The sequence below is a fragment of the Ambystoma mexicanum genome, chromosome 11 (assembly GCF_040938575.1).
Source record: "Ambystoma mexicanum isolate Mex_15411 chromosome 11, UKY_AmexF1_1, whole genome shotgun sequence".
Taxonomy (NCBI): domain Eukaryota; kingdom Metazoa; phylum Chordata; class Amphibia; order Caudata; family Ambystomatidae; genus Ambystoma; species Ambystoma mexicanum.
Window position 1 is genome coordinate 1,117,690,924 of NC_090934.1, and position 25,500 is coordinate 1,117,716,423.

The window sequence follows — 25,500 nt, forward strand, 5'->3', positions numbered from 1 at the left end:
GCTGGACACACTCTGAATGCACTCATCCACTCTGACCTCCCTCTCTCATCTCCCATGGTCACCCCTCTCTCTTGGTCAGACAACTCCCTTCTCTTCTCCCATCTGGGTCCCTATGGCCCTGTGACCTGACCTCCAAAAGCCCTGCTAACCTCATTCACGAACATCCGCCCGATGAAACGAGTGTCAGCTGCTGCCTTCTCAGCAACAGCCACCAGTTCATCACCAACACCCTTGACATTCTTGCCCCTGTCATGAGGATCCGCTTGAAACCCACCTCTAAGCACACCTGGTACCACTCAGAACTTGCAGCCCTGAAACAAAGGCGCAGAGGTGCGGAGCAGAAGTGGTGCCCCCTCTGATAAACTGACCTGCTGCTTACTCCGAAGGCAATACATACTCGCTATCCGTGCCAAGAAAAGGGCCCACATTCAGGCACGAGCATCTGGTCCATCCAACAGCATGGCTGAACTTTTCAAAATCTGCACAGAACTAGCCACCCCTAACGCAGTATCCTCCTCCCCTACTCCCTCTCAGGCCCTCTGCAATACACTTGCCACTCACTTCACCACCAAAACACAGGACATCCTGAACAGCCTTGTTACACACTCTCTCATCACAGCCCTCACCCTGTTGCCTCCCTTGGCCTCTCCCCTTCACCCTTCCCCCTTCTCCTCCTTCGCCCTTGGTTCACCTGATGAAGTCACCAGAGTTGTCCGCTCGATGAAGGTCTCTTCCAAACAGGTTTCCCCTTGCTCTTCGAGAACCATTAAGGACACATCAGCTCTCTTGCCCCTGCACTTGCTGATCTCTGTAACCACTCCTTTGCTACTGGTTCTTTCCTCTCCTCCCTCAAGCACTCCCTTGTGCGCCCCCACCTTAAAGAAACTTCAGCAGACCCTACATATCCAGCTAACTACCGCCCTATCTCCATCACCCCCTTCCTGGGGAAACTGCTGGAGAAGTTGGCCCAGTCCCAAATCAACCTTCACACTGTACTTGTTGGTGGTCTCTGCGACCATCAGTCTGGATTCCAAGCATCCAGAGGCATGGAAACTGCTCTTCTGAACACTTGTGAAGAACTTCTTGCGTCCTGGGATTCCAACTTCCCAGCAGTCCTCATCCTTCTTGATCTCTCCTCTACATTTGACATGGTCAACCACTCCATCCTCATACAAAGGCTTCATGACACATTTGGTATCTCGGAGCGGGCACTGGACTGGCTGACCTCCTTCCTTACTGACCACTCCTCTCAAGTCATCCTTGGAGCCTTTTCCTCTCCTACTTCCTTCTCCTCTTGTGGTGTCCCCCAGGGCTGTATTTTCTTGCCCTGGCTCTTTAACATCTACCTTTCTCAGCTGGCGCTCCTCGTTCTCCCCCAACTTCCATTGATATGCAGACGACGACACAACTCTTCTTCAAACTTCCTGCTGACCCTCTTGCATCTTCCATCATCCCTGACTGCCTTTCTGCCATCCATGCCTGGTGCACTTCCAATGATCTCTACCTCAATTCTAGCAAAACAGAGATCCTACCCATTGGGACCCCTGCTCCCGACTTCTTCCCTTTACTCGGGCCTTCCTTCATGGGCTCTCTCCCCTGCTCCCTCCCCTGAAGCCAGAAACCTTGGAGTTATCTTCGACTCATCCCTCTCCTTCCTCCCTCACACTCAGGACATTGCCAAGAAGTCCCACTTCCAGCTCTTCCTTCTCAAAGGAATTCTATCTTTTCTCACCTTCCCCCGGAAGCTGAATGTTACCCAAGCCCTGTTTCTCCCTAGGCTTGACTATTGCAAAAGCTTCAACTTTAATCTTCCCTCTTCCATTCTGCGTCCTCTCCAGCTAATCTGGAATAGGGCAGCAGGATTTATCCTTGGCCTCAAGCTCAGGGACTGCATCTCTCGTGCCCTAAAAAGTCTTCAATGGCTCCCGGTTGCTTCACGGATTAAATTTGAATCCCTCTGTATCCTCCACAGGGCTTTCTGGGACCAGGGACCACACTATCTGCAACTCTCTCCTACTAAATATTCCCCCGCTAGACCCCTGCGCTCGTCTGGCACCAACTCTTTATTGTAAAGCATTTTGCTAAACAGAGGGCAGGAGGTCAATCTCTTTTCTCAGCTGGCTCCCTTCTTTGGAACAGCCTCCCACTCTCTCTTCGTCTTTAGCAGGACTTTCTTAAATTCTGAAAACTCCTCAAGACTTTCCTCTTTACCTCCGCCTTCCTCCTCTACTCTGCTCTGCTAATCTCGCAGTTGCTTGTTTGGTGTTCAGGGCCCTTGTGCATCCCTGGGCCCTGACCTCCCACAACACATTCAACCCAGCTTCTGCCTGAATCATTGTTAAGCTAACATTTTCCTACAGCAAGATACTATGCTTAGAATCTCCTCATGTTTGTAAAATTGTAACAACCAAGATCAATCATATGTGTAAACTTACGCGTGATACCCTCGAGTCTGGCCGTACAACAAATGCAATAAATAAAATAAATAAATATCCTCAGCCCTTGTCTCGCTCAGCTCACCCGCCACCCTGGTGGCACGCACTTACCTTACATTGCACTTAACTTGTTGCTCACCCATGAGCACCACAACACCTATCCCATTCCCCCCTCCCTTCTGCACTTGCACGTACTGAACACTTACAAGGCATAGTAGGTTCGTCTCCCCTCCCCCTTCCCACTTTATTTAATATTGTTATGTATTTCGATCATTTTTAAATCCCCTTGTCCCCTTCCTGTTGCCCTGTAGGTACTTTGAACAGTATTTACTTCCTGCATAAGCGCCTAACAAGCAAACAATAAATAAATAAATATCCAAATACTGTGGTCAGGCGAGGTCAGGCAATTATCGACAATCACTCACACCTGACTTCCATTACACTTCCCCACAAGGATAAAAGGCGGAGCACGAGCGTACATTCTGAGCGGGGCAAAGCACACAAAGAAACCGCAGATTTGAGACGGCAGCTGAACAAGGCTAAAGAATCCTGCACTGTGTACCGCATAACTGACCAAGGTGGGGATGAGCAGCAGACCTCATGGTATCGTCCTTGGATCCAAGAATAAAGAAGAGACAGAGAACAACACAGCCGGTGAGTTGGGGAGACCGGTCTGTGTTGAAGTCAAGGTTGCAAGCGGCAACATTGTAAAGTGGGCGCTGGAAGGAACATAGTTAAATGCATGTGTTGAAAGACACAAGTGAAGCAAAATTTCTGCTGAATATCTGAACATTAGAAGAACAGTTACGATACCGTTGACAGAGTGGTCCAGCACTGTGAAAGTGCTCAATCGAAGGTCTCTGCACGGTATCTTGATGAATGAAGCAAAAGCAGAAGATCGATGTGAAGGGGGGGCGTGGCTAGCAGCCATGGAGTGAGCAGCAAGTCTCTGTTGCTCCTGCCAGATCCAAAATTGATTAGCCTATATAAAATGGAAAAATGCATGCTTGAACCAGAAAATACCACTTCCAGGTGTTGGGAAGCGGCCTAAACGAGCTGAGGCGGTTCTGCTCCAGAAACGGGGACAGGACAGCACAAAAAGCAGCCCCCGAAGAGCTCCGCTGCAAGCTGGCAAAATGGCAGCGACTGCCTGAGAAGCCCTGATTGAGCCCCAATTGAAACAACAGAGAAGTGCCGGAGTGACACTCTGAGCAGGGACCCTCCTCCTGCTGGCTGCTGGTGTTCATACAGTGCGGAGTGTGATAAAGAGGAAGTCCCCTTGTACCGGCAGCTGGTGGTGTCGCGTTGAAGTAAGGAGCGGTGACACCGGAGCGGGGAAGTAGCCGGGTGTTGCTGTGAAGCCGCATGGAGAGGCGGAGGAGCATGGCGCCCCTGGCACCATAAAGAGTAACACCGGACAGTTGATTGCCGGGGAGCCTAGACCAGAGCTGGAGGTGAGCCACTAGGACTTTCATTGAGGCACAAACATGCCTGGGCTGCGGCGGTGTGCAGGCTGGAGGAGACCGGCGCTGTAGGTCTGACTGCTGCGCCTGCTCCTGAGTTGCGGTGTGAAGGGAGAAAATAACTTTGTGGGCCCTGCAGGTGCATGGCAGCGAGGCAGAGCAGGAAGCACCCATTGTGCACATTTAATGGGGCACACAAGGAGAGAACAACACGGCACACCGCCTGCAGGATACAGACTCTGGCGGGGAAAGCGCTGGTGAGGCAATGGGGATCTGCCTCGGGTACGCCCGCTGCAGAGAGCGAAGAAGCAGTGCCTCAATTAAGGTGAAACCCAAGGATGGAAGTTCAGAGAGTGGAGAGCGCCTGAAGCATGGAAGTAGTTGCCAGACTGCGGCCCCCGGAGTGGACCATGGGGGGATGCCGAGCTGGGGACACCCCGCTCCACTCAGCACACACTAGATCGACTGTACTAAATAGAGGGGGTGCCCACCTCACTGTGGAGACAGCATATAGAGGACCGCTGCAATGGATTGTACAGGGGACCTGTAGGAGGAGGATTAAATTGGAAAGCACTGCAGCGAGAGTCGGTGACAGTATTGGGAAGACAGTGCGTCCGTAGGAAGGAGCTGCAGCGAGAGGCAAGAAAAGGAGCAACAGTAAACAACAAACCTGAGACGTTGGCAGGACGCTTGAACCTGAACAGCGCGGATGCCTCCAGCCATGACACTGTGTGAGATAAGGTAGGGGCATGAGTACAGGGGAGAGACTGCAGAGCAACAAAGCATAGGTAGCAGACCCTTACTTGGTACCTTCATACGCAAGCAGGCTACGCAAAGGGCACATTACCCACCTCGGACTGCTGGCACCTGCTGAAGAAACAGAAATAATTACCCAGGCAGTCACACAGAGAGAGAAGGCTGCACACATGCCAGATAAACAGCACAGGAGCAAGTCCAAGCAGACTAAGATGTAGGAATTGATCCGCAAAGGGAAAGGAAGTGGTGAGTCCCAACATGAAAGTACGCCAGGGCAGCCGGAAAGGAAGACAGATGAAAACCAAATCCTGAATGCTATGGCTACACTCCAAACGACCCTGGAGAGGGGGATTGATGAAGTCAGAATTGATGTGGGACTGCTGAGACTAGAGTCTATGGAAGTGCAAGGGGAGGAAAATAAGCAGGATATAGTGGCGACCCAATCAGAGGTCAGAGAACTGAAGATGAAGGTGGCTGCACTGGAGAGCAGTGCTGAGGACACAGAGGGGAGAGCCTGGCGCAACACCATTTGAATACTGTGCCTACCCGAAGGGATGGAAGGAAGGGGCCCATGACATACGTGGAAAACATGCTGCTACACGAAGTAGGAGCAGGGTTCATGGTGGAATGGGCCCATCGCTCCTCGGCCAGGAGAACCCCCGGGGTGCCACCAAGAACCTTGATTTCAAAGCTTCTGAACTACAGAGACAGGGAGGCGATCGTGGCATTCTCAAGGCAAGGAGGGCTAATAGAGAGGGGCTCGGCCAAGATTGCGGGGTACCCTGACTACACCATGAAAGTACAGCAGCAAAGGGCAGCCTTTGGCCCCACTAAAGAGCGGCTGCGACAGGCAAGCATGAAGTATATGCTGATATTCCCGGCCAAGCTAAAAGTACTTCATAATGCCACCTGACACTTTTTTGACAATACTAATGGTGCGCGGCCGTGGATGGACTCGGTCGGAGTGCATCCACTACACGGGAGACAAGAGTCTGCTTCCTGAGGGAGGCCGAAGGGGACGACAGATTACATTTTAAGTCAAATCAAGCAGAAACATGAGGAACTGACAAGTGGCAGGAAGGAGGCTGCTGCTGGCTCTAAGACACTGGGGGACAACTAGCGGACGGCAGGATTGCGGAGTAAGCAGGGAAGATTGAGAGCTCTGCACAACCTGCTGACCCTGGGAGATCCCTGTTGAAGTGCAGCCTGGAAGCACTCTGCCGCTGCGCGCGGAACTGGTGAAAGAGGTGAGTTTAGCAAAACAAAAAGGGGATGGCTGGAAGGTTTTGAATTTATCATAACCACAGGCACAGCTCTGGGCAACCCTCCAGACCAGCCTGCCAAGCCATTAGAAAAGGGGAAAAACCATATGCGCGTAGGCTTGGTCCTGCCCCAAAAGGGGTAGTCCACCCCAAACTGCTAGGTCACATCCCTCCTGCACAAGACCACAAGCATCCCAAGCCATGTTTCAGCCTTGTTTGGTGTCATCAGTGAGGAGTAGCTTGGGTCTCTGGGCCCAGCAGACTCGGGACCCGCGACTTGGCATACCATCCCACTCGGGGTGACTTTAGCAAAACAAAAAGGTGATGGCTGGAAGGTTTTGAATTAATCATAACTACGGGCACAGCTCTGGGCAACACTCCAGACCATCGTTTTTCAGCCTGCCAAGCCATTAGAGAAGGGGAAAACCATATGCAAATCAGGCTTGGTCCTGTCCCAAAAGGGGCAGTCCAGCCCGAACTGCTAGGTCACATCCCTTCTGCACGAGAGCACAACATCCCAGACCTGTTTCCACCTTGTTGGGCGTCATCGGGGTGACATTAGCAAAACAAAAAGGTGATGGCTGGAAGGTTTTGAATTAATCATAACCACAGGCACAGCTCTGGGCAACCCTGCAGACCATCGTTTTTCAGCCTGCAAAGTCATTACAAAAGGGGAAAAACCATATGCAAATCAGGCTTGGTCCTGCCCTAAAAGGGGCTGGTCTCCAGTCTGCTCTTATCACGCTTCGAGGAGGCGTGGGTACATGGGTTTATGCCCTGGGGTTCCCACTGCAATCGTCAGGACCACCAGACTCCCTCATTAGCCTCACCTCACTTCTCTCCTCGGCAGTTCGCTGTCTTCACGCTGCCATTTTCAGTCGTCTCCAGCTTCCCAACTTCGGCACACCGATTCTCCCTCCACTGCAATACATGGGTCCTCTCCTTCGGCCAGTAGTTGCACGGACCTTCTATGCTGCTGCCAAAATATGTTTTTGTTCAATTTCTCAGCTTGTAAGCTTCTCATTATACGGATCGGCAGGAGCTGCAAGCACACACATCCTCCTCACATGGCTGTTGGCCACGCCCACCCTCACTTTGTATCTCTATGTTGCTTCTATGGATAATCCTCACTGCTCCCGATGGCCTCTTCTTCCCAGTACTTACTTTAATTGGGGAGGGGAGGAAAAGGAAAAGATATAAAATATCCTTTTAAGGCTGAGAGAGAGTAGGGTGATTGATAATTGGGCAAAGGGGAATTCCGTGACTGAGTACCAGTAAATATTACAGGTGGGAAAATGAGGGGAGATGTTTTACTGCAGCCTAAAGAGGTTGTCGGAGGGGTAACGGTAGATTTACCATCTGTAGGAAAAGGGGGATACCGCGTCTCACCCGTGAGTACCCCATTCCTAATCCCCAATGACCTCCACCCAGGTGATTCTCCCTCACTTATCCACCCCCAGGTTTTGGATCCAACAGCGATGGCCATCCCCTGGCCACCAGAGCAGAGGATATGCGGGGGTGGAGAGGGAGTGAAAATACCCTAAGGTTTCTCTCAATACGCAGTTTAACTAGGAGATTGCACAGACTGCCACTAAATGCCAGGGTCTAATTTAAAGTCCTCACAATAGCACACCAAGTGACCCGTGAAAAGTAACCAAATACCTAAAGATCTTGTGACAGACTAGACACAATGATGACTTAAAAAATGTTCTGTAGTAAAAAAAGAGAACGCTCTCATTGGTTTTCCTGGGTTTTCACGTGGTTTTGCAGTCAAATGCTCAGGGTCGTGACATCACCAGGGTGGTTCTCCACTTTGTTTAAAGAGACTGGTCAGTCTGTTCATCCAATTCCTTGGCTTCACTTCTAAATCTAATTTGGGAGTTCTTACTCCAAGTCCGATCATGCAATGGTTTCTGCTCGCTTCACTTTCTCACTATGCTTTAGAAGTCCTGACTCTAAGATCCAGCATGCAACGTTTTCATTTCACTTTTTCAAAATGCTTAGTAGTTCTGACCCCAAGATACAGAATGCAGTGTTTCTTTCTGTATGCATATTCTCAGTGGGTTGCTGCATGTGGGTTTGGCAAACAGGTGTTTCTCTTCCAACTCACGCTCTTGGCTGTGGCTTCTAATTCTTAATTCTGGCATTCGCGCACAGGGCCTCTGTCCAAACCCAGTTATAGACATTGCCTTCTCTTCTTATCTCCCAGTCTGCTCCGAGGTATTAGTCCACACAGGAGTTGATGTCTCCCTCTCACCTATTGCTCTCACCTACCTTCTGCATTAAACCAGGCTCCTCTTGTTTGTAAGAGGTTCTTATCCTCACTGCTGAGTGGGCCTGTGTTTAAGATTCACTGACTTTCGAAGTTCGACCTCTCCTCAAAGTCTCCATAGTCAACCTGCTTATTGCAGCATGAGAGCGTTTATTGCAATTCTACACCACACGCTGACGATACTGCTGACAACCACTTCCTCCCTGTTCCATATTTATTTTATTCTGGCCTCTGCGGCATGGGCCTAGTCACCCAATTATTGAGAGAGAAAAAAAAAGACTCCTGACCATATGTTTAAATGTATGCTGCAGAGAGCACTTCATCATAACCTATATATAGAGGGCTCATTGGGTGTAATAATTAGTTTTGACCAATTTGCTCAGATTATACAATGGTTTGAGCAGGTTGAAGATTGTCTGCCACTCATATAAACATACTATGTCACACCCACCTTGTACATGCTAATAATACGGAAAACCTTCTGACATTCAGAAGGATTCAAAACTTTGGGCATCATTACAAGTTTGGTGGTATTCCAGTGGTAAACCCATTGGAATACCGCCAAACAGAATTACCATTACCACCACTTGGTCCTGTGGATTTACAGCGTGATTACTAGGGGTGGTAGGCGGCACTAAATCTGCCCAAATACTATCAAACAGAATTACTGTTACCGCTACTCGGTCCCCCAGGATTACAAGCGATGGTAGGCAGTAAAAATCCCCTCTTTTTGAGTCCATATGATGGGGATTTCGGCAGAATTAGCACTGGCCGTAATTCTGCCAATTTTGCTGATTTTTGGTGGTAAAGTGGCAGCTTTTCCTCCAGCCTTTTCGTTGGAGGAAAATCCTCCACCTCACCACCAAACATGTCTTACGGCGGAGCGGTAACAAAATGACTGCCAGGTTAATGCTGTTTTTTACCACACCACCACACTTGTAATGAGGCCCTTTGGTTATCTCTGACAATTTCCATCCTGAACTCGTAACAGATGTACTTGAATGCCCCAGTTGGGCGTTGGTGTTTTATAAGGGTCTGGAAGCTACCATTTTGTTGCCATTGCTTCCTCTTTATAAATGATACAAACACAATCAAGAGAATGGTCCACATCTAGGTTTGACAGATAGGCAAATGCGTATAAAGGGCTTCATTATGGGAGACCTAGAATCAGGTTTCTTCAGTGTAATTGGCACCACTACCTAATACCGGGTGGTCAGCGCACACACTAGTCATCACACGGCCTACATACACTTCAGTGCAATTTAAGCCACAGTGAAAGCCCCCAGCATTGGTTCAGATCACTCGTGACCTCCCACTAGTCAACTGTGCATCACCCATTGCAAGCCATCTGCATCCCAGGCACCATGCAGCCAGGCACCAGATTCTGGTAAATGCACCTGATGCAATTTCAGACACAAAGCCTGTGCTAGGAAACAATACCTACGGCAGACCTGTGATATGTAAAACAAACCTTACATCGCTGGAAGTTCCTCCTATTCAGAGTCAAATTGACGAAACATTATAAGTATGCAAATTCGTTCTAATATCAAGTGTTAACACCAGGAAAATGTTTTTGTCTATAGACATAGACAAACACAAATACATACACTGATTTAAATGAAAGTGAATGAAACTATACCTTATCATTATCATAATACTTGATTTTTACTTTGGGCACTAGAGACATAGATCTTCTACCTCATTTTCTTGACTTGAAAACATACTTCACTACACAAAAAAAACAATAGGAAATAGATGAGATTTACCATATCCCACCAATCAGACATATTTACAGGTGGCAATTTCTCTGACGCTTACCTGAAAAGCTGGAAGGTCAAGCACTGCGAAGCTATTGAGGAAACAAAGGCTGTGCACAGCAACCTGAATAGTATTCTGCGTGTAGCTTTCATTGGGGCTTGAAAGATTGGGATCCAGGGCTGGACCGTGTAGCAGGATGCAATACAGCATATGCAGAACTCCTACCAGGTCTGTGGACTGAAGGGCCACTGCAAGTCCTGTAGGGTCCGGACGAGTATTGTCAAATATGCCCCCAGACCTGGAATGATGTTGATAACATTTGTTTCTAAAAAGTTATTTCAGAATGCAAATTCTTTTAAAAAACATGGAAAATCAGGATTAAATTACAAATAATGATAAACTGATTAAAGAGCTAAAAATAAATGTTATGGCTTATGTAGGTCAAAAATCCAGATAATGCAGTGTGCACAAATTATCTTGAAGTTCAAACATCTCCCAATCAACAATTTAATACTTTTTATCATATCTGATTTTTTACTTATCGGTAGGCAAAAGATGCCTAGGTTAACAATCATTTCCTCTAGAGAAAGGACTTTGTGGAATAAACCAACTAGTACTGGGCAATATTTTATGATGGCCTAGAAATCTCCAAGTATCCCCATTTTCTTCAGCTGGAGAGTCTGGGACTAGATCAATTCTTCAAAAGTTAGCTTGGTTTCTGGTCGAGAGTGTAATTTCTTGATTTGTATCACATATATAAAAGAAATGTAAAAATATTGTGAGGACATAACAGATGAAAAAGAAAAAGACTCCAGGCTGACCATTAAGCTATGGGTGAGTGGCAACATAGGTAAAGGAGGCCTCATTGGACCTTCTGTCTCAAACCTATAGCCTGACCAAAAGACAGGAAGGAGTCATGGAATAATCACTAAGCTCTTCTCATTAGATCTGCTTTACTGAAGAATCTAACACATTAACCTGAGTCCTCAAACGGGGCACCTGATGCCACGTCTTTCAACCACCTTAACTGATAGCAATCCATCCCATAGATCTTTTTTTTTTTTAACTTTATTTTTCATTGACGGTTACAGTATATCAATACAGTTCACATGTATCTCCTTACAGAGTTATTCACAAAAACATTCCAATGCTGCTTCATGGATGTTATAATTGATCTACTATATGGCGAACGGTCTTGTCTCTGATTAGGCCTCCTTGCACCTGGCAGTCAGATAGCGGTGGAGCGGGGACCATATGTGCTTTGGCCGACTCGTGGGTGCAACCCCCAATGCATAGCATTTTTCACATTCATAAACATAAATCAAGTCTTTGAGCCATAAGTGAACTGTGGGTGCCGCTTTCGCAAGGATGTGCGTTTGGCTACTGCTCCTGCCACCGTGAAAAGTTTATGCGTCTTAATGGCTACTTTCCCTATGTCCCTGAGCAGATATTTCAATGGTTGGCTGGGATGTGGGTGTAGAGTATCCCGCTGAGTATGGAGGCTACCTCTTCCCAGAATTGCTGTATGGGTGGGCATTCCCAATACATCCTTTGTAATCCATTCATTCCCAATACATGTGTATGAAATTGGCCTCTGGGAGTTTGCATTTGGGGCACAGGGCTTGCTTGGATCAGTCAAACCTCATGACCTTTCCGCGGGTGATGTGTAGGTGATTTAGGATATTAAATTGCACTAACCTCAGGTTAGCATTCAGAGAAATGGATTTAGTGAGCTAGCAGTACTTAGCCCATTGCACGTCCTCAATTGTTAGGTCTACGTCCCTTTCCCATTTTGCTTTGATTGTGTTCTTGGACGGGGAGTGGGATTGGACAATATTGTATAGCATAGAGATACTTCCTTTAAACCCTTCTTGTGTCATGATGCTGAGCATGAATGGATGGGGGGACGGCTCAGGCGGGAATGATGGCCATCTGTGTCTGCAGGATGCTCTCAAGCGGTGGTATTGTAATGCTACAGTGAGCCCTGATCCCATCTTTCCTTGTACTTCCTACAGCTTCACAAACTCGCTCCCCTGAAATAGGTCTTCCACCATCAGTTCCTTCCCAGGATCCCAGCATCTTTGCAGCATTGTGTCCACTGTGGGGGCAATGTCTGGGTAGTGCCAAAGAGGAGAGGAGGCCCAGTATGGTTCTGTACATTCCGCCCTCCTAAACCATGCGGCCCTCACCCGAATCGTGCAGGCCACTGGGTCAATTTCACCGGTTCCTCCATATTGTTTAATGAATATCATGGAGCGTAAGTCTATGGGGGCAGCCATGTATTTCTCGACCTGTATGTGGGAATATTATTCTGTGCTCTGGAAACAGTATTTAGCAAAATGTGCTTGTGCGGCATGGTAATAGAGCACAAACTCCGGGGCTGCTTGCCTGCCCGTGTCGAATTTCTCACATAACTTAGCCCAATTCATTCGGACCGAACCCCCCTCACAAAGCTAGAGGCGAGTTTCTGTAGTTTATCGAAGAACGTTCGACCGGGCCATAGAGGGATATTGCTAACCAAATATAGTAGTTTGGGGACCACAATCATCTTGAGAAGGGCTATGCAGCCATACAATGATATTGGGAGTTTGTTCCATAGGGTCAATTTGGTCTCCAGTTGTGTTAAGTTCGGTTTGTAATTGTTAGTGTACAAAGTGTGTTAGTCGTTGGCCACTACGACCCCCAGGTAGCGGGCAGAGCTTGGGGACCAACGGAAGTGCGCTGTGGGGTCCGAATGTACCACCCCCGCCACCAGGAGGACGACTACAGATTTAGACTGGTTGATTTTGTATCCCGAGTATTTTGCAAATTCTGTTATATCTTGCATTACCGGGACAGATTGGTTTCAGGGTCTCTAATGTATAGCATGGTGTCATCCGCACAGAGCGAGATGAACTAAGGTGGGCCTTGGATATGGACCCCCCCCGACTGGAGTGTCTGTGTTGTAGATAGGCTGCCATACCTTCTATAGTAAGGGCAAAAATAAGGCGGAATAGAGGGCATCCCTGGCACGTGTCTCTATGTAGATTGAACCCCGCGGATAGAGTGTGATTCGTTCTTATTCTGGCTTTGGAGTCTTTGTATAACAGTCAAATGTAGTTCAGGAATCTTGGCCCGAACCGCATTTGTCTCAGCGTGGCGTACATGTACCACCAAGAAACTGCATCAAATGCTTTTTCAGCATCGAGCAATATCGCTATTACCTTTCCCTTGGGATCTAACTGGGCTATTATAGCAAAGAGTCTAGGCAGATTGAGGGAGGTCGATGTCATAGGGATAAATCCCGACTGGTCGGGATGCACCAGTTTATTCACGTGCGGTAGCAACCTATTTGGAATGGCCTTAGCAAATATTTTGGTGTCTGTGTTTATCAGAGACAGGGGGTGGTAGAACATGGGCTTGTGTGTGGGTTTATGCGGCTTAAGCAAGACTAGTGTACCAGTTGACAGGGTCTCCTCCCACATCTCCAGCAGTCTCGGGGCTAGTTCCACTGCATATGTTTTATAAAAGTCACCCGGGAGACCATTGGGTCTGGGGGCTTTCCTTGCTACCAGGTCTTTTATTGCCTGCCCAATTTCTTCCACTGTAAGGGGGATTTCCAATTATTCTATGTCCTCCCGCTCTAGAGCGGGGAGCGGGAATGAGTCCACATATAGCTGTAGCTCACTCGTCGACAATTGGTCCGTGTTTGTATATAGCTCTGAGCAGAAGTCTAAATAGACTCTACTGATCTTCTCTGCATCTGTGTGTACTGTCCCATCCACCACCATGATACTTGTAATTGGCCTAGATCAAATTCGCCAGGATCTTGCCCGCCTTATTTCCCTCGCCGTACCGCCTGACCCTCATTGGTCGTATGTTATATAGTATTTCTCGGTCGGCCAGATCCCTACATCTCTCCAGCTGTTCTTGTAAAGGCCGGAGAGTCTTGGCCCTTGGTGTTTGTGAGTGTGCATTTTCGAGGGAACGTAGGGCGAGCTCCGGCTAATGTCTCGCAATGTGCCCCCGCAACCAGACCTTAAATGCCTCCCATACGGTAGCAATCAATCCCACTGAGCCCAAATTGCAGTCAAATAATTCTGAGATGTCTACACGCAAGGGTTCAATAATGGTTTCATTGTGTATTAGAGTTGGCAACATCTCCCACATTTGCGTGCCATGCTCCCCGCTGTCCACAACCAATTCCAGTAGGATCAGTGAATGGTCCGATAGTGTTCTCGGGAGTATGGCACAGTCCCAGACCTGGGGGATGTATTCCGGGGAGCTTAGCCAATAGTCAATGCTTGAGCTGGACTTCTGTACTGGGGAGTGGAACATGCATTCCTCTAGGGTGGGGTGGAGTTCTCTCCAGATGTCCACGAGAGGCAGCGTGGACATACCCTGTAGTATCATCAAAGCAGCTTTGGTGTGTGTTCTGGGGTGTCTGGATGTCCTATCTCTCTGTGGGTCTAAAATTGTGTTATGGTCTCCCCCCCAGATAACTTTGCAGTCTCCCAGTGGTGATATCTGCGTTATGACGTGGAGGCAAAAATCTGGAGTGTCAGTGTTCAGGCCGTATATGTTGATCAGTATCACCTCTTGGTTTCTCAGTGTACCCCATATGATTACGTACCTCCCTTCCACATCCACCTCGGACCTAGTAAGATGGAATCCCATACAGGGATATATAAGGTTTAATACCCCCCTGGATTGCGAGGAGTAGTCTGTGCCTATCCGTAGAGGACCCCAATCTCGGGCAAATGACTCCACTACCTTCCCAATGGCATGAGTCTCTTGCAATAAGAGGATGTCAACCTTGTGCCTGTTGGCATATGCCAACATTTTCCACGTCTTTGCCGGGTTCATTAGCCCTCTAATGTTGCAGGTGAGGAGCTTTATTCTATGGTTCAGCCCGGGTGCCTTTTCTCGAGACAAGCGCAGGATCAAATCCGGGTCACAGTAATTTAATAAACGAGCAATGCTGGTGCGCGGGGGAGCTCCCGGCTTGGGCGGTGGGGCCAATAATCTGTGGGCCCTCTCCACAAGGAATTGCTGCAAGAATTGGGTGTCTGGGAATATCGTGCAGAGTGACTTCTCCAGGAACACCTCCATTGGGACATTTATGGATCTCTCGGTCATGGCGACTACCCGGATGTTATTGCGGCGTGATTTGGATTCTGAATCCGCCCATTTATCGCTCACCGCCTTCATACTCTTTTTAATTTCAACTATTTCCTTGTTGTGCGTGTCAGATGTTTCCTCTAGCACGCTCAGCCTGGTCTCCGCCTCCTTGACTCTTGTCTTTACCTTCTGCAGGTCGGCCCTAATGGATGCGATGTTGCTGCCAATGTCATCAAGTTTGTTAATTACTGCTGAGAAGCCCACCTGCAGAGCCCCCATGTATGAGTCTGTGTTTGAATCTATGAAGACTTGACTAGTCGTTGGGGCGGCCGGCTGGGTTCCCTCGGATTCCTCCATGGTGTCCGTCCTTGTATAGGCGTGCATTGGGCCCTTCTTGTTTCCCTTTGCGCCTCTTGTCATGGCACCACCGAGTGGCCCTGCTGTCCTTTAGGACTATGAACGGTGCGTTCTTACTTGCTGCTGCACTACCTGGTGCTTTATCTACGTGCGGTGGGCAATGGTGCAGTATCGGGTCGTTGTTAATTCCCAAGTGGGTGCTGCAGAACTATGAAGATGGTCCTTCCTCCGCCTTTCAGGAGTAGCAGTGCCTTAATGTACTAAGTGATCCCATGCCGCTGCTGCTTTGACCTGCGACCTGTAAGTGCTGATCTGTAATTTCAGTCATGCCGGCCCATATTTCTGCGTGTTGTGTAAGCAACAATGGTTCATCTGCGCTCTTGCGCCCGTGCGTTTTAGTGCCCTTGCTCTTTTCCCTGACTGGGAGCACTTATGTCGTGGGATTGGTCCCCATATGGAACCACATAGATTCAGGTGTATTTATGAGGCGGTGGACTCTCTTGTTTATTGTGCCTTGTCTCTTGTACCTATGGTGTGAGAATTCTGATTCAATGGACCTGGGGCCAGGCACTGCTTTCTCTGGTGCCCCTTGTCAACATTAGCTGCTCCCCAGTCTCAGTCGCAACATTCTGCGCAAGGGCGATTGATTTCACCTAGGCAGCGCAGGTTTATATCTCATGCGGGTGGGCAGCGGCTTTGATCAGCGAAGGTCTCATTTACGGTCCAATCCAGCTGGACGCTGGACGTGGGTGTGAACCATGTGTGTTCCGCTACCCCCACCCGTCTGGTTTAGTTATGATTTAGTTATGTGGGTTGAATTGAGCCGTTCCGGAAGACCCGACACTGCCCGATGGCCACGGTCTGGGGTATTGTGGTCACGTACCTTCAGTGATCGGAGATCTGGGCAGAGAATCGTCTGCCGCAGGCTGCTCCACTTCTTAATTCGCAGTCGCTCAATTTGTGGGCTGGAGATAGGGGGGGGACTTGCCTCGGTCCGCTGCTACCTTCTCCACCAGCCTGGATGGCCGTACCCCACTTTGCTCTCTGTTTTCCCCCTGCGGTCGCAAGGGGAGATACGAATTTTGGCATGTGGGCTGTCTTGCTGTCTCCGGGCCGTCTTTGCCGGCCTGCCTCCATTGTGGGTGTTAGAATGTGCGGTTCTTCACAAAACTTCTCAGGCAGGTGCCCGTAATGCTAACCATTCATATTATAATCGTAGGTTCCGCAGGATTATGCTGGCAGGATTTATGGGTTGCGGAGCTCAACAGTTAGACAGCCATCTTTGTCGGCGCACCACAGCGCCTCCCTCATAGATCTAATTATGTCCTCTCCAACAGTCATCTGTAGTGCACTATTTTGTCTTTACTTTAGCCATGTGCCCTTAGTGTCCTATCTGTAATATATTTGATCCAATTTCCAGAGACTGGACAACTTTGTCAACACTAATTAAACACTCCACGTGAGTCCTTTTAATATTGAAAATAGTTTTGCCTCATCAGTAATTTTGTACATTTTGATCCATCCTTTATTTACATATCCTTTCATTTATTCCATGATCACATCGTCCTCATCTGCTTTCTTTCATTCCTCCTCAGTGGCACACATGACTCTAGCCCAACATGCTTACTCAAGTTAATCATTTTCTTCCAATCCTCACATTCGCACCTCTTATTGGGCAACCATGATAAACAGTCTGCCACAATATTGGCTTTGCCAGACACATACAGAACTGTGACTGTACCGGCAAACTCATAATGAGGCCTAATAAGCTATGTGTAACAAGGCCATCTCAGACACACAGGGTAAAAATATTAAGTCTGTTGAAGGCATCTTTGCCAGTAAAGTAAAAAGTACAAATAGGGATAGAAACCTCCTTTTTCTAACAGTGGTGGCATGAATGCAGACTTTATCAGCGTACTTTACTAGAAATTGTGCTGGTGCAGCAGTTTCAAATTCACGAGTAAATATTTGATTATTTTCTAAGCTTTTCATCTTCATTCTACAGGAATACCACCATTCAAAACTGTTTATATTGCCCAACTGATTTGAGGCCTACATTTTTCCAAATGAACATGCTTTCCATAATGAAATTATGTCAACTTGCAATTCCATTTCCGAGCAAGATTTTTAATGTATATTTATTTGCATTTTTCCTCCATAAACCCTTAAAATAACCAGTTGGGATGCTAAAAATGTTCTCACATTGCTTTGATGATTATATAAGATGGATTTATAAAAGTAATATTGAGGTACTACTACCCAGTTGCTTATTTTTTGTAACAACATTATCGGCTGAAAAGTCGCGAATGCATATTGTACTGCTATTTTATTTCCATATCCTCTCTAACCATGTTAAGTTCAATACTTTGGGTTCTCCACATTCGATCCTGCAGAGTCCCGTCCATGTATTCAAGATAACTAGTGGACCAATATGCAGACAGGATAGAAACACAAATCTGGATAAAACCATCTATCTTCTCCCCCCCCCCATGTAATACACGAAAACATTGGGTGAGTGTTGGCAATAAAAGGCAATGGAATTTCATTGCACAGATTATGTTTATAAACAGAACATAATCATAATTACAGTAACCATAATGTGCTATACTTTTGGGCATCGGGTCCTGAGGTTGCACCCTCTGTCCCATGCCGCCTTCCTTGTCCCACAACAGTGTGGTCACCGTACGCTGACCTGTTTTCTTTCTCTTTCTTCTCTCCCATTCTCTAGGGTGGGAGGGTTCTGGGAAAAAGAAGAGAGAGATTCTGCGCACAGCAAGTACTCTTTTGCTTGGGTCCCGTGCAGAGACCCCAGCTGGTTTCTGCTTTTCTGCATTCAAAGCAGCTCCTTATGTGTGACCCAGGGGCTGGCCCTGGGTCTTTGTTGTGCCTGAGTGGGGGGCCATGTTGCCACCCCGCCCCAACCCCCCTGGCTGGCGCTGACGGCATCACACCCAGAGGTGCATTCTCTGGAATGTCCCTGCATATTTCCTGCCTCTCCTGACACTGGTGCCTAGCACCTCCTTGTGAAGAAGGACACGGTGTTGGTTCCACCTTGCACTTCCTTCCTTCTGCTTGTTCTGGCGTTGTTGTGACTGCCCCCAAGGGGGACATGAAAGAGTGACGAGGGGGAGCAGTTCTGTGCTGTGTCCTTGTGCTCAGGCTGCCCCCACCCTCTCCCCGACCTGTCAGCCATGGGGCACAGAGTTCCTGCCCCCGCCTGATACCCTTGCAGCGCTGGCTATAACCTTGTAAGTAAATTCTACTTCGACTGTGTCATAAGGCCAGTAATCCGGCCTTGTCAAGAGGCATAAAACCCCCTCGCAGCGAGAAATCCAGGAGACAGAACAAGTGGGGAAGTAGCAATTGGAAGGGCCGCAATTCCTGTACCCCACTTGTGCCAGCATGTTTTATTCAGACCACATTAATCGCCATCCTTGCCTCGTTTTACGGACACTTGCAAGTGTCTTACTATTCATTTCAGAGCTACAGCATCAGTGTCAGAAGTAGAAATAAACCCGTAACTACAAGAGAGATTAGACATGCCAGCTGACAGCTGCAGAGATCAGTTGTACAGAGAGAGGGAGCCGCAAACAGAAGAAACGCAGAAACGCTACCTTTGAAGCACAGAAGCCGTTGGGATATTGTATGAGGCTATGGGATCTCGTTAGTGTTACTAATGAATATAATGCAAGCTGTTCCCCACCTGCAATCCTTGTGAAGGAATCTTATACTCTGAAGCCATTGGATTTTTATGCTATACTGTGTACAGTGTTAAATAGTCCTTGCAGCCTTAATGATTTTGCCCGAAGCTGGAGGTTACAGCATTACTTGCGGCATCAAGAAATGTGTACTTTCTATCCCCCTTCAGACTTTGTCTACTTTCGGAAGCTTGAAACATTTTAAGAATTGTTGGCATCTGTAAAAACAGTGATATTAACCAGGGATGCGAGGAGGAGACGGACTAAGGCAGCCCCTTTGACAGCTCGTGTGTGTCTCACTTTCTGGCACTTATCCTTCATAATCTTTTTATTTACTGTGAAGGCATCGTGAAGAAAGACACATACAATAGATTCACTTTTTCTAAAATAAATGATTTATTTCTTATTTGTCAGGATGGTGTAAGGCCTAACTTGCCTTATGCTAGGGTGGGATTTCCCTACCTAAAGAAACTAAGGATAGTCTGTGTCATTAAGTTTAACTCAAAAGTCTGTGTGTCCAAAACCTATACTTTTCCTCACAACTAAAGATATACAATATGTGTAGGGATGTCAATAACCAAAGAAACAGTGTTCCAGATAAAGTTCCAAGCTTCTTCCAGCTCTTTGGTTTGCATTTCAGCCTCTTCCCCAAGTTCAAAACAGTTCCACACAAAAGACTTTGTGGTTCCCTTCCCCAAGTTCAATACAGTTCCAAAAGGTCTGGGTGTTCTCTTCCCCAAGAAGGCAGCTCTTTAAGTTCTCTTGGCTTTTTGTATTTCAATACATATTTCAAACCAACTTTCAGGCTTTTCAACAGCTTGCTCTTTTCTTGAATCAATTTAATACTTGATAGACACAACAGCTTCAGTGTCTTAACTTTCCTTGGTTCACTCCAAGTCGGGGTTACTTGGTCTAGGCGCAGTTGTCGGATCACAAGGTCCACCTACTACAGGTCAAGCAACCGATAACCCATGGCAATTTTTATATTCACTTGTTCGCATTGGACTTCCTTGATAACACAGGCTCCTTCTTTGAACCTATGTCAATTGTCCCCTTGCAGTACTATTTCTTCTTGGCAGTTTCTTGCCTCTGTCACAACGTGACTTTAAAACCATTCACTTCGTGGGGTGTTTTCCTTGTCACCACTTTGCTTTCACACTTCACAATAGTTCTTATCTTTTGCTTTTCACTTGCTAGCTAAGCCCTCGTCACTGGCTTTCATTTGGTTCATACTTTCACATTGTCCATCAATGCTTTTTACTGGCTTTCGGTGTATTCGAAAATGCACATCACTTTCATTTCACTTGGCAGTACTTTTGTGTACTTTGCATAACCTTTCCTTAGTTCGGTATTCAGTAATGCATGAAACACTGTGCAGCTTGTTCGGTATTTACAAATTCACAAATCTTTCCTCCAGTCTTCCGACCCTTTCTTCATAAAGTTTCATCTGATCGGCATCTCCTTGTGCTCAATCCTCGCCTTGGAGCGCCCCAGCGTGACTGTTCCCACTACGTCAGTCACCGGTACACAGCAGCTCGTCCGGGTGCTTTTGGTTTTCTCATCTGCGGCCTCTCGCTCCCCTTACACTCGCTGGGAGCTAGTTCAAGCAGTGCTCGCCTCTTCTGAACATTCCCACTGCTTTTGGCGGTTCCCTGGAGTCTGCAATGTCCCCGAGCTCCAGCTGGGCACACACAGCACTGGATTCTGCAGGGCTCCCAACCTCCTCACAGCCTGTTCGGGCTGCGGCATCTTTCCCGCTCTCCTGCAGCGTTCTGCGTCCTTTTCACCAGACCCTCTCCAGCCTGCTCTGTACCAGGTTGCCGCGTCCTACTCCTCAAGTGGGGATCTCCCTCCAGGTGGGGCTCTACCTCCAGACGGGTCTCCCCCTCCAGGTGAGTCTCTCCTTGCCACTTGCTTGTTTCTACTTATATACACTTGTAGCCTTTCAACTGGCTGCAGGTGTAAGTCCTTTGCCTGAACCCAATTAGTGAGATATGCCTGACCATGGTACTGTTGTTTCATAGCCTCTTCTTCGGATCAGTACCAGAGTGGTGTGCACAAATGGAAGTGTGCATTACTCCTTGTTGCCTCTTCTTCGTCCCAGTCTTAAAGGCATATGAAAGTGGGACCGCGTGCGTGCGTGCGTGCGTGCGAAAGAGGGGCAGGCTGATAACCTACAAAGGTAGGGGGGAGGGCAGGGTGTACTCTGATAAGGGAAAGGGGACTACCATGCCTCGTCTGAAGACATCCCCTCTCACCACTCCTCAAGGTCCCTACCCAGGTGATCATCCCTCGCACATCCACCCCCAGGGCCAGGATCCAAAAGCGATGGTCTTTCCCTGGCTACCTGAGAAGAGGATCCAAGGGGTGCAGATGAGAGGATGATCTCAGGTTCCTCACATTACCCCAATTGGGTCTTGTTTTATTATTGTTGTTATTATTGCTCTTATTATTGTGTAAATCAGTTTCATCGTTTATTCTGGCTTTACTTGCTGTGCGGCGAATCATTTAAAATGCACATTTGCTGTGTAAGCCTAGAAAATCTAATTTTTGAGCTTTTGGTGATTGGTTAAGGGGTTTATATTGTGTATGTTCAAGCCGCAGGCTCGGAGAGTGCCTGATAAGAGTCCAGGGGAAGTGGGGGGGGGGCGCTGCTTGTATTGCTTTGGACAGGTCAGACCCACTTGGAAAGAAAATTGCATTGGAAGGATTGGTCTTGATAATGACACTAACAGCTTTCCCAACTGCTTATTGATCAAACAACCATTGGCAACGTGTTTTGGCTATTTTATAGGCACTTATCAAGCCCTGCCATCATATGCTTTGAAAGCCACACCATTTTCTAGCAGTTGGAACAAGTTACTTACCTGTAACTGTTGTTCTCCAGCATGGGTCTGGCATGGATTCACATGCTCATGAATATTCCCCGTCGTCAGGCTGGGAATCCTCGGTAAAGAAAAAACCAGTATCAGTTTCGTTTCTGATCTGTCTTTCGTAGTAATAACCAATCACTGGTCTCTGCGTCATACTGACCACAGCCAATGACTGCCCTCTACCTAAGCACCGCCTCTGGCAGCCATCTTCAGATTTGGAAGCACGTGAAGTGGCAGTATGACCAAGTGAAGAGCCGCAGAGGGGTAGGCGGGAGGGTTCGCATGTGAATCCATGCCAGACCCATGCTGGAGAACAACAGTTACAGGTAAGTAACTTGTTCCTTCTCCAGCATGGGGTCTGGCATGGATTCACATGCTCATGAATAAAGAATACATAGCAGTACACACATGCACAACCACGGGAGGTGGTAAAGGCTCAACATTAAGCATCACATAAACTCAACATTAAGCATCTTACCTCCTCACCAGGCTCACCTCAGGCGAACAGGTTGCGCAGCACTGCATGGCCGACCCTGGACTCCTCCCTGGAATCCCGGTCGACGCAGTAGAATTTCGTGAAGGTGTGCGTCGACCTCCACGTAGCAGCCCTGCATATGTCTAGCAGGGGCACACCAGATAGGAACGCCGTGGTAGCTGCGATCGCTCTGGTGGAATGGGCTCTCGGACGGCCAGGCAGCGGTCGGTTTGCCAACCGATGACAGTACATGATACAGCCGGAGAGCCATCTGGAAATGGAAGCCTTCGAGAGAGCCTTCCCCTGATTGACAGGTCCAAAGTTCACAAAGAGTTGTGACGTCTTCCGAAGACACTTCGTGCGGTCTACGTAGAACTTCAGCGCTCTAGCCACATCCAGCGAGTGCAAAGTCCTCTCAGCCGGCGACGAAGGCGACGGGAAGAACACAGGCAACACCAAGGGTTCGTTGAGATGGAAGTCCGACGGCACCTTGGGCATGAAGGAGGGGTGCGTCCTGAGCACTACCCTCGTGTCGCGGAAAGTCAAGTACGGGGCCTTGCAGGAAAGGGCCTGGATCTCTCCCACTCGTCGTGCGGAGGTGATGGCCACAAGAAAAGCTGTTTTCCACGATAGAAACTTCAACGGGGCCGAGTGCAGAGGCTCGAACGGAGGTCCCATGAGCTTGGTCAGCACCACGTTGAGCTCCCACGCCGGGGCCGGAGCCTTCACCGGCGGGAACGATCTGAACAGTCCCTTCATGAACTCTTTCACCAGACGATGAGACCACAAGGACGTCCGCCCCGTGGTTCTGGTGTATCGGGAGATCGCAGCAAGATGAATCTTGATGGACGCGTGTGCCAGACCAGCTTTGGCCAGCGTCAGCAGGTACGGCAGTACTTGGGGAGCCGTAATCCGTAGAGGGTTAATCTTCTGTGCGTGGCACCAGACAGAGAACCTCTTCCATTTGTGTCCGTAGCATTTAAGAGTCGAGGACGCCCTGGCCTTTGCAAGAACCTCTCTGCAATCGGCCGGTATGTCGTATCCTCCAAACTCTAGCGCTGCAGGAGCCAGGCCTGCAAGTTCAGCGACTTCGGGTCGTGGTGGAGGATGGCGCCTCCTTCCCTGGAGAGTAGATCCGCGTCCGCCGGCAGCTTGATCGGCGGGGACGCTGACAAGTCCAGAAGGTCCGGGAACCATATCTGCCTCGGCCACGCAGGTGCGACGAGGATCATCCTGCACCGTGACCTCTTGAGCTGGTTGACGAGCCGGATTAGCAGAGGCAAGGGAGGGAACGCGTAGAGGAACAGGCCCTCCCAGGGGAACGAGAAAGCATCGCCCATGCTCCTCGTCTGGGGAAACCTGCTGGCGAACCTCCGGCACTTGGTGTTCGTCGCCGTCGCGAACAGGTCGATCTGGGGCGTGCCCCACCGTCGGAAGAGGCGATCCACCAGATCCTGCCGTAGTTCCCACTCGTGGCACGAGCGCAGCTCCCTGCTGAGTGAGTCGGCGATGGTGTTTTTTATCCCTGCCAGATGAAACGGCACCAGAAAAATCCCTTGGGCGACGGCCCAATGCCACAGGTCCTGCGCCTCCTTGGACAGCGCTGGGGACCTGGTTCCGCCCTGTTTCCTGATGTAAAACATGGTGGCGGTGTTGTCGGTGAAGATCCTCACCACCTTGCCCTTGAGGGACGGAAGGAAGGACCTGAGGGCCCAAAACACTGCACGGAGCTCCAGGACGTTGATATGCAGGGACTTCTCCGTCGGGAGCCAGAGTCCCCTTGCGTGCAGATTTTCGGTGTGCGCTCCCCACCCTTCCAGGGAGGCATCCGTGGTCACAGTCTCCTGGTGGGCTGGGGTCTGGAAGTCCATGCCCGCCGTCAGATGCGCGCGGGTGCCCCACCACCGTATCGCTCGTCGGAAACTCTCGTCGAGCTTGATCCTTTCCTCGAAGCTGCCCGTCGTCTGGATCCAGCGCGCATCCAGGAATTCTTGCAACGGGCGCATCCGGAGCCTGCACATGGGAATGAGGTAGATGCAGGAAGACATCATCCCGAGGAGGGACTTGATGGACCTCACCTTGGCCGCGTCGGCCACCAACATCCGTTGCACCTTGCCCAAGATGGTCCTGGTCCTCTCCTCCGACGGGGAGGCCAGAAGGGACACTGTGTCGAGCCTCGCTCCCAGAAACAGTGCGACTTGCGCGGGCACCAGGTGGGATTTGGCGTAGTTCACGGAGAATCCCAGGTCCGTGAGGAGTTGGACGGTCCTTGCCGTGTGGACCACGGCGAGCTCCCTCGTCTTGGCGCGGATGAGCCAGTGGTCCAGGTAGGGGTAGACGTGAATCCCCTCGCGGCGCAGCTGCGCCGCCACCGGTGCGAGGCACTTGGTGAATACCCTGGGTGCCGACCGTAGTCCGAAGGGAAGGGCTTTGAACTGGTAATGACGCCCCTGGACCACGAATCTGAGGAATTTTCGGTGCCCCTTTAGGATGGGAATGTGGAAGTAGGCTCCAAATCCAACGACGATAGGAAGTCTCCTTCCTCCAGCTGACCCAGGACGTGCTGGAGGGTGACCATCCGGAACTTCTGCGCCTTGATGAACTTGTTCAGACGTCGCAGGTCTAGGATGGGGCGCCATCCTCCCGTCTTCTTCTTCACGAGGAAGTATCGCGAGTAGACTCCGGAGCCCCGAAGCCTCTTTGGGACGAGTTCGATGGCGCCCTTTCTGAGCATCGCCTTTACCTCCAGGAGAAGTTGAGGGACGTGAAGTTCTTTCCTGGCCACGGGGGGGACGCGCGGGCACCTTCTTTGAAACTCGAGCGCGTGGCCCCGGGCCAGGGCGTCCAGCACCCAACGGTCGGTGGAGATGGACTCCCACACGCTGACGAAGCCCGCCAGCCGGCCTCCCACCGGGGTGCTTCGGTGGGGGCCCGACCCCACGGCCGGTTCAATCCTGCTTGGACGCGGCCTTGCCGCCTTGACCTCCTTGGCGACGACGGCGGGGTCCGCTAGACTTGCCTCGTCCTCTGTAGGCCTCTTGCGACGACGAG

General features: G+C 49.3%; 1 protein-coding gene across 5 annotated transcripts in view; it reads right to left on the reverse strand.

Annotated features, from left to right (window-relative positions):
* Window positions 1-25,500, reverse strand: part of SCAPER (S-phase cyclin A associated protein in the ER) — a 4,210,252-nt gene that overhangs the window by 343,382 nt on the left and 3,841,370 nt on the right. For all 5 annotated transcript variants that reach the window (XM_069624455.1, XM_069624453.1, XM_069624454.1 and 2 more), the window contains one exon: window positions 10,007-10,244. In XM_069624455.1, coding sequence (XP_069480556.1) covers window positions 10,007-10,244 — 238 coding nt within the window. The remainder of the gene's footprint in view (window positions 1-10,006; window positions 10,245-25,500) is intronic.